Source organism: Salmo salar, unplaced genomic scaffold (assembly GCF_905237065.1).
Source record: "Salmo salar unplaced genomic scaffold, Ssal_v3.1, whole genome shotgun sequence".
Lineage (NCBI taxonomy): Eukaryota > Metazoa > Chordata > Actinopteri > Salmoniformes > Salmonidae > Salmo > Salmo salar.
Genome location: NW_025548914.1, coordinates 205001 through 215286, shown reverse-complemented (window position 1 = coordinate 215286; position 10286 = coordinate 205001). Strand labels below are relative to the sequence as shown.

Sequence of the window (10286 nt, the reverse complement as noted above, 5' to 3'; positions counted from 1 at the left end):
GTGTATACCTCTAGCGTGGTTCCATTCGTGGGCCTCCCCTAAAGCAGAGGGTCGAGCGATAGTCCCCATGGCGACAGAAATAATCGTCGGTGCTCAACACCAGCCCATGAGGGTTCTGCTCCAGCATGGCCCTACACACACACACACACACACACACACACACACACACACACACACACACACACACACAGACACACACACACACACACACACACAAAACACACACACACACACACACACACCACACACACACACACACACACACACACACACACACACACACACACACACACACACACACACACACACACACACACACACACACCCCCCTTACCGGGCCAGAGTGGACTTGCCCGACCCAGGAGCTCCCGTAGCAGCACTAGGACACGCCCCTCCAGCCGGAGCCTACCATGTTGCCCAGAGAGGAGGGGGTGCTCTGGGGCCAGCGGCCGCAAACACACCCCCTGTCCAAGACCTGGGGCCAGCAGGGGCTTGACTGACAGGGCCCTGGGCCAACCAGTGTGAGGCGGGCGTGGCTCGGGTGCGCCAGCTGGAAGGGCTTATCGCCACGGGGACGATGAACGACGGCGCCGTTGCCCGATTTCCGTAGACATGCGGTTGAAACGCCGGCGCCTGAGCATTCCAGAACGACGAGTCGTTGAGTCGCTCTTCCTCTCCTGAGACGCTCGTCTTCGTCCTCGCCCCCGTTACTATGCCGCCTGGTGGTACGGTCCGCCCGCCCTCTGGAGAAACAGTGAACTGGTCCAGTTTCCTGTACGCCTGGAATGCAGAGCGGCGATCGGAGGCCCCCAGGTCCAAAGGCAGGTTGGGTTTAGTTCTGTCCGTCTCGGCTGGCGATGAAATCAGATGGCTGAAGTCCAGTAATGATTTCTGCTGCTGGTAACCCAGTGCTCCTCCAGAGAAGCTGAGGCTCAGGCCAGAGACAGGGGAGTGAGGTCCACTAGCCTGCCCAGGTGAGAACACCCTGTCGGGGAATGGCTGGTCCCCTGGGGGCCCCTCTTGGGGGCTGAGGCTCTTGGGCTGGACTGGTGCAGCTGTGGCAGGGCTTGCTGCTGGGCGCCCGGGGCTGAACGAGGAAGGAGCGGGAAGAGACGGACGAGGAAGAGGAGGTGGAGTGAAGATCACCGTGGCTCTTCTCTCCAGCTTCCTGCTGTATGGTAAGAGTCTCCAGCTCACGGTCGATCAGAACATCAAACTCTTCTGTCAAGTCAGTGATCAGGTCCCGGTCATTTTCGCTGCGGAGAGGAGGGGAGAGGGGGACAGCGGTCTCCCCTGTAGGAGGGTGGGGGTGAAGGTCTGGTTTAGAGGGGTCGTGTTGGGGCGTGAGGAGAGCTGCGGCGAGCTCAAACCCAGAGAGGAGGGGAGGGAGGGGGCCAACACGTTCAGCTGCAACAGACAGCTCCAGGAGAGAATCCATCGCATTCTCAACTAGAGGAAGAGAGATGGAAGGAGAGAGAGAGAGAGAGAGAGAGAGAGAGAGAGAGAGAGAGAGAGAGAGAGAGAGGGGGATGGAAGGAGAGAGAGAGAGAGGAGAGAGAGAGAGAGGGGAGAGAGAGAGAGAGTAGAGAGAGAGAGAGAGAGATGGTAGGAGAGAGAGGGGGAGAGAGGGAGAGGTGGTAGGAGGGAGAGGGGGAGATGGTAGGAGAGAGAGAGAGAAGAGAGAGAGACGGGGTGGTAGGCGAGAGAGAGAGATGGAGGGAGAGAGAGAGAGATGGAGGGAGAGAGAGAGAGAGAGAAGGGGAGAGAGAGGGGAGAGAGAGAGAGGGAGAGGATGGAGAGAGAGAGAGAGAGAGAGAGAGATGGAGAGAGAGAGAGAGAGAGAGAGAGAGAGAGAGAGAGAGAGAGAGAGAGAGAGAGAGAGAGAGAGAGAGAGAGAGAACAGGTGGTTAAATGAACTCTTTAGCAGTGTGTGAGATGTTCATACATGTTTATATAACTTTGGCTCTTCCATGTAGACAGTTCCTGACTTCCGGTGACAGTTCAACACTGTACTGTTGACCTGTAGTCCCAATATGTACTGTTGACCTGTAGTCCCAATATGTACTGTTGACCTGTAGTCCCAATATGTACTGTTGACCTGTAGTCCCAATATGTACTGTTGACCTGTAGTCCCAATATGTACTGTTGACCTGTAGTCCCAATATGTACTGTTGACCTGTAGTCCCAATATGTACTGTTGACCTGTAGTCCCAATATGTACTGTTGACCTGTAGTCCCAATATGTACTGTTGACCTGTAGTCCCAATATGTACTGTTGACCTGTAGTCCCAATATGTACTGTTGACCTGTAGTCCCAATATGTACTGTTGACCTGTAGTCCCAATATGTACTGTTGAACTGTAGTCCCAATATGTACTGTTGACCTGTAGTCCCAATATGTACTGTTGACCTGTAGTCCCAATATGTACTGTTGACCTGTAGTCCCAATATGTACTGTTGAACTGTAGTCCCAATATGTACTGTTGACCTGTAGTCCCAATATGTACTGTTGACCTGTAGTCCCAATATGTACTGTTGACCTGTAGTCCCAATATGTACTGTTGACCTGTAGTCCCAATATGTACTGTTGAACTGTAGTCCCAATATGTACTGTTGACCTGTAGTCCCAATATGTACTGTTGACCTGTAGTCCCAATATGTACTGTTGACCTGTAGTCCCAATATGTACTGTTGACCTGTAGTCCCAATATGTACTGTTGAACTGTAGTCCCAATATGTACTGTTGACCTGTAGTCCCAATATGTACTGTTGACCTGTAGTCCCAATATGTACTGTTGAACTGTAGTCCCAATATGTACTGTTGACCTGTAGTCCCAATATGTACTGTTGACCTGTAGTCCCAATATGTACTGTTGACCTGTAGTCCCAATATGTACTGTTGACCTGTAGTCCCAATATGTACTGTTGACCTGTAGTCCCAATATGTACTGTTGAACTGTAGTCCCAATATGTACTGTTGACCTGTAGTCCCAATATGTACTGTTGAACTGTAGTCCCAATATGTACTGTTGAACTGTAGTCCCAATATGTACTGTTGAACTGTAGTCCCACTGTACTGTTGACCTGTAGTCCCAATATGTACTGTTGACCTGTAGTCCCAATATGTACTGTTGACCTGTAGTCCCAATATGTACTGTTGAACTGTAGTCCCAATATGTACTGTTGACCTGTAGTCCCAATATGTACTGTTGAACTGTAGTCCCAATATGTACTGTTGACCTGTAGTCCCAATATGTACTGTTGAACTGTAGTCCCAATATGTACTGTTGACCTGTAGTCCCAATATGTACTGTTGAACTGTAGTCCCAATATGTACTGTTGACCTGTAGTCCCAATATGTACTGTTGACCTGTAGTCCCAATATGTACTGTTGACCTGTAGTCCCAATATGTACTGTTGAACTGTAGTCCCAATATGTACTGTTGAACTGTAGTCCCAATATGTACTGTTGAACTGTAGTCCCAATATGTACTGTTGACCTGTAGTCCCAATATGTACTGTTGACCTGTAGTCCCAATATGTACTGTTGAACTGTAGTCCCAATATGTACTGTTGACCTGTAGTCCCAATATGTACTGTTGAACTGTAGTGCCAATATGTACTGTTGAACTGTAGTCCCAATATGTACTGTTGACCTGTAGTCCCAATATGTACTGTTGAACTGTAGTCCCAATATGTACTGTTGACCTGTAGTGCCAATATGTACTGTTGACCTGTAGTCCCAATATGTACTGTTGACCTGTAGTGCCAATATGTACTGTTGACCTGTAGTCCCAATATGTACTGTTGAACTGTAGTCCCAATATGTACTGTTGACCTGTAGTCCCAATATGTACTGTTGACCTGTAGTCCCAATATGTACTGTTGACCTGTAGTCCCAATATGTACTGTTGAACTGTAGTCCCAATATGTACTGTTGACCTGTAGTCCCAATATGTACTGTTGACCTGTAGTCCCAATATGTACTGTTGACCTGTAGTGCCAATATGTACTGTTGACCTGTAGTCCCAATATGTACTGTTGAACTGTAGTCCCAATATGTACTGTTGACCTGTAGTCCCAATATGTACTGTTGACCTGTAGTCCCAATATGTACTGTTGAACTGTAGTCCCAATATGTACTGTTGACCTGTAGTCCCAATATGTACTGTTGAACTGTAGTCCCAATATGTACTGTTGAACTGTAGTCCCAATATGTACTGTTGAACTGTAGTCCCAATATGTACTGTTGACCTGTAGTCCCAATATGTACTGTTGACCTGTAGTCCCAATATGTACTGTTGACCTGTAGTCCCAATATGTACTGTTGACCTGTAGTCCCAATATGTACTGTTGACCTGTAGTCCCAATATGTACTGTTGACCTGTAGTCCCAATATGTACTGTTGAACTGTAGTCCCAATATGTACTGTTGAACTGTAGTCCCAATATGTACTGTTGAACTGTAGTCCCAATATGTACTGTTGAACTGTAGTCCCAATATGTACTGTTGACCTGTAGTCCCAATATGTACTGTTGACCTGTAGTCCCAATATGTACTGTTGACCTGTAGTCCCAATATGTACTGTTGACCTGTAGTCCCAATATGTACTGTTGAACTGTAGTCCCAATATGTACTGTTGACCTGTAGTCCCAATATGTACTGTTGACCTGTAGTCCCAATATGTACTGTTGACCTGTAGTCCCAATATGTACTGTTGACCTGTAGTCCCAATATGTACTGTTGACCTGTAGTCCCAATATGTACTGTTGACCTGTAGTCCCAATATGTACTGTTGACCTGTAGTCCCAATATGTACTGTTGACCTGTAGTCCCAATATGTACTGTTGACCTGTAGTCCCAATATGTACTGTTGACCTGTAGTCCCAATATGTACTGTTGACCTGTAGTCCCAATATGTACTGTTGACCTGTAGTCCCAATATGTACTGTTGACCTGTAGTCCCAATATGTACTGTTGAACTGTAGTCCCAATATGTACTGTTGACCTGTAGTCCCAATATGTACTGTTGAACTGTAGTCCCAATATGTACTGTTGACCTGTAGTCCCAATATGTACTGTTGAACTGTAGTCCCAATATGTACTGTTGACCTGTAGTCCCAATATGTACTGTTGACCTGTAGTCCCAATATGTACTGTTGACCTGTAGTCCCAATATGTACTGTTGACCTGTAGTCCCAATATGTACTGTTGACCTGTAGTCCCAATATGTACTGTTGACCTGTAGTCCCAATATGTACTGTTGACCTGTAGTCCCAATATGTACTGTTGACCTGTAGTCCCAATATGTACTGTTGAACTGTAGTCCCAATATGTACTGTTGAACTGTAGTCCCAATATGTACTGTTGACCTGTAGTCCCAATATGTACTGTTGACCTGTAGTCCCAATATGTACTGTTGACCTGTAGTCCCAATATGTACTGTTGACCTGTAGTCCCAATATGTACTGTTGACCTGTAGTCCCAATATGTACTGTTGACCTGTAGTCCCAATATGTACTGTTGAACTGTAGTCCCAATATGTACTGTTGAACTGTAGTCCCAATATGTACTGTTGACCTGTAGTCCCAATATGTACTGTTGACCTGTAGTCCCAATATGTACTGTTGACCTGTAGTCCCAATATGTACTGTTGACCTGTAGTCCCAATATGTACTGTTGACCTGTAGTCCCAATATGTACTGTTGACCTGTAGTCCCAATATGTACTGTTGACCTGTAGTCCCAATATGTACTGTTGACCTGTAGTCCCAATATGTACTGTTGAACTGTAGTCCCAATATGTACTGTTGACCTGTAGTCCCAATATGTACTGTTGAACTGTAGTCCCAATATGTACTGTTGAACTGTAGTCCCAATATGTACTGTTGACCTGTAGTCCCAATATGTACTGTTGAACTGTAGTCCCAATATGTACTGTTGAACTGTAGTCCCAATATGTACTGTTGACCTGTAGTCCCAATATGTACTGTTGACCTGTAGTCCCAATATGTACTGTTGACCTGTAGTCCCAATATGTACTGTTGACCTGTAGTCCCAATATGTACTGTTGACCTGTAGTCCCAATATGTACTGTTGACCTGTAGTCCCAATATGTACTGTTGACCTGTAGTCCCAATATGTACTGTTGACCTGTAGTCCCAATATGTACTGTTGACCTGTAGTCCCAATAGTACTGTTGACCTGTAGTCCCAATATGTACTGTTGACCTGTAGTCCCAATATGTACTGTTGACCTGTAGTCCCAATATGTACTGTTGACCTGTAGTCCCAATATGTACTGTTGAACTGTAGTCCCAATATGTACTGTTGACCTGTAGTCCCAATATGTACTGTTGAACTGTAGTCCCAATATGTACTGTTGACCTGTAGTCCCAATATGTACTGTTGACCTGTAGTCCCAATATGTACTGTTGACCTGTAGTCCCAATATGTACTGTTGACCTGTAGTCCCAATATGTACTGTTGACCTGTAGTCCCAATATGTACTGTTGACCTGTAGTCCCAATATGTACTGTTGACCTGTAGTCCCAATATGTACTGTTGACCTGTAGTCCCAATATGTACTGTTGAACTGTAGTCCCAATATGTACTGTTGAACTGTAGTCCCAATATGTACTGTTGAACTGTAGTCCCAATATGTACTGTTGACCTGTAGTCCCAATATGTACTGTTGAACTGTAGTCCCAATATGTACTGTTGAACTGTAGTCCCAATATGTACTGTTGACCTGTAGTCCCAATATGTACTGTTGACCTGTAGTCCCAATATGTACTGTTGACCTGTAGTCCCAATATGTACTGTTGAACTGTAGTCCCAATATGTACTGTTGAACTGTAGTCCCAATATGTACTGTTGACCTGTAGTCCCAATATGTACTGTTGACCTGTAGTCCCAATATGTACTGTTGACCTGTAGTCCCAATATGTACTGTTGACCTGTAGTCCCAATATGTACTGTTGACCTGTAGTCCCAATATGTACTGTTGACCTGTAGTCCCAATATGTACTGTTGACCTGTAGTCCCAATATGTACTGTTGACCTGTAGTCCCAATATGTACTGTTGACCTGTAGTCCCAATATGTACTGTTGACCTGTAGTGCCAATATGTACTGTTGACCTGTAGTCCCAATATGTACTGTTGACCTGTAGTCCCACTGTACTGTTGACCTGTAGTCCCAATATGTACTGTTGAACTGTAGTCCCAATATGTACTGTTGAACTGTAGTCCCAATATGTACTGTTGACCTGTAGTCCCAATATGTACTGTTGACCTGTAGTCCCAATATGTACTGTTGACCTGTAGTCCCACTGTACTGTTGACCTGTAGTCCCAATATGTACTGTTGACCTGTAGTCCCAATATGTACTGTTGACCTGTAGTCCCAATATGTACTGTTGACCTGTAGTCCCAATATGTACTGTTGAACTGTAGTCCCAATATGTACTGTTGACCTGTAGTCCCAATATGTACTGTTGACCTGTAGTCCCAATATGTACTGTTGAACTGTAGTCCCAATATGTACTGTTGACCTGTAGTCCCAATATGTACTGTTGACCTGTAGTCCCAATATGTACTGTTGACCTGTAGTCCCAATATGTACTGTTGACCTGTAGTCCCAATATGTACTGTTGACCTGTAGTCCCAATGTACTGTTGAACTGTAGTCCCAATATGTACTGTTGACCTGTAGTCCCAATATGTACTGTTGACCTGTAGTCCCAATATGTACTGTTGACCTGTAGTCCCAATATGTACTGTTGACCTGTAGTCCCAATTGTACTGTTGACCTGTAGTGACCTCATAACACCGGGACATTATGTAACAACGTGATCTCACAGTCAGTACACGTGACATTGAAATACACGCTACCGCCGAGTTATCCGATAGGAAAGAGTACACGCTACCGCCGAGTTATCCGATAGGAAAGAGTACACGCTACCGCCGAGTTATCCGATAGGAAAGAGTACACGCTACCGCCGAGTTATCCGATAGGAAAGAGTACACGCTACCGCCGAGTTATCCGATAGGAAAGTAAATTGTTATCCTAGCCAGGCTTTTTGACTGTAGTCACTCATCTTTATGGAAAATAAGAAAAAACATTTAGTAGTTTAGATTGAGTGTCAGGTCTAAGTGGAGGAGCAGGGGTGAGAGAGAGAGAGAGAGAGAGAGACAGACAGACAGACAGACAGAGAGAGAGAGAGAGGTGAGATCACATAATATCTGATGTAACATTGATCACATAATCATAGGATCAATACGGGATATCGGGTCAAGGGACCAGCATTGCTATTGCAACGCACCCGATCGCGTTAGGTACATAGTTCAATCTAGTTCATCTAGTTATCCAAACTAAGTAAACTTTGTTATAACTAAGTACATTTAACTTGTCAGTATTGTCAGTGAGAGAGTCCTTATACCTTTGAAGTCACACTCGGCCAACACAATGTACAGAACTTCTGGGTCCAGGTGAGAAAACATCTCCTGCATGTTCCTCACTATCTCGTCCTTGTCCTGACAAGTAGAGGAGATGTCTATTGAGTTTGTTCTAACGACCGTATTAGTACTACGGTAGTGGTGAGAGTTACTCCCGGTGTTCAATTCACTTCTCGGCGGCGGCGCACCGTCACCAGCTCCCGGTAGTCGGTAGTAGTTGTTACTGTTATCGTTTGACAACCCGGGTACTCTCGCTGGGCTATACCCATTTTTCCTTTTCCTTGGCATTGTCGGTGTGTGTTTACTCCGAGTTAGGTTAATGTTTTTAAAAGCAGTTGTCTTTAGGGAAGTATGTCTCTAGCTGGTAGCATTACCGTGGTGGTGGTGGTGTCCCATGCTAAAAACAACCGAGGAAGCTGGGTTTGGAGGAAGCAAGGCTGAGTTGAACCAGCAGCAGCAGCAGCAGCAGCAGCAGCAGCACACCAAGCGGATGTTCCGCTGAACTTCATCTACGTATATCTACTGTACAGGAAGGAGAGAAAAGACCGACGCTGATAACTTGCCAAATCAACTTTTTATCGTCTCAACGTTTTGTAATTCCTAAATAGATGTTGTTTATTTAAATCCTTCTCTTTACTTGTATTAATATCTGTAACTTTGTACACTAGTATAATATAAGTGTCTTGTCTTGCTATTTTAATTTATTTGGTACAGTATTTGAAAAGTCCTTTCCAAACCTTGTAAATTATATTCCTGGCAGAACACAAACCTAGAATCGGTTTTTACCCTCCACCCTCCCCCCCCAATTTAAACCCTATTCCATTCAGGGAACTTGTAAATTATATTCCTGGCAGATACAAACCTAGATTCAGTTTTACCCTCCACCCTCCCCCCAATTTAAACCCTATTCCATTCAGGGAACTTGTAAATTATATTCCTGGCAGATACAAACCTAGAATCAGTATTTACCCTCCACCCTCCCCCTAATTTAAACCCTATTCCATTCAGGGAACTTGTAAATTATATTCCTGGCAGATACAAACCTAGAATCAGTATTTACCCTCCACCCTCCCCTAATTTAAACCCTATTCCATTCAGGGAACTTGTAAATTATATTCCTGGCAGATACAAACCTAGAATCAGTATTTACCCTCCACCCTCCCCTAATTTAAACCCTATTCCATTCAGGGAACTTGTAAATTATATTCCTGGCAGATACAAACCTAGAATCAGTATTTACCCTCCACCCTCCCCCTAATTTAAACCCTATTCCATTCAGGGAACTTGTAAATTATATTCCTGGCAGATACAAACCTAGAATCAGTATTTACCCTCCACCCTCCCCCTAATTTAAACCCTATTCCATTCAGGGAACTTGTAAATTATATTCCTGGCAGATACAAACCTAGAATCAGTATTTACCCTCCACCCCCCCCCTAATTTAAACCCTATTCCATTCAGGGAACTTGTAAATAGTGACCTGGGATCAGCATGAAGAAACAAAAAAAGGGTGTTTGTTTTCCCTCGTCCCCGTTTGATGAGTGAGGAGTGTTGCAGTACCCCGGTCAGACCGAGGACGGCGCCGTCCACCCGGCGTTGACAACAGGGGGACATTCAAACTGCATTGACTGGCTGCTGAGACCGGAGAGAAGGATCTTTGTGCCGAAACTAAAAAAAAACACACAACCTGTGTCGCCAGGACTCATGAATTAAAACCCGCTCATTTGTGAGGTAAATATGATAAAGGAATATATATATATATATATATATATATATATCATGTTGTGTTTTATTTTTTTGTTTGTTGTGTGTGTGTACCGTGGCTATTGTTT

General features: G+C 44.8%; 1 protein-coding gene across 1 annotated transcript; it reads right to left on the bottom strand.

Moving 5' to 3' along the window:
* Nucleotides 1-405: 405 nt before the first annotated feature.
* On the bottom strand, nucleotides 406-8878 carry LOC123733433 (uncharacterized). Its single transcript, XM_045712819.1, has 3 exons — nucleotides 8439-8878; nucleotides 967-1449; nucleotides 406-851 (listed from the first exon to the last, which is right to left on the bottom strand). The coding sequence occupies exons 1-3, from the start codon at nucleotides 8740-8742 to the stop codon at nucleotides 406-408; spliced, it is 1233 nt and encodes a 410-aa protein (XP_045568775.1). The 5' UTR covers nucleotides 8743-8878.
* Between the last annotated feature and the right edge of the window lie 1408 nt (nucleotides 8879-10286).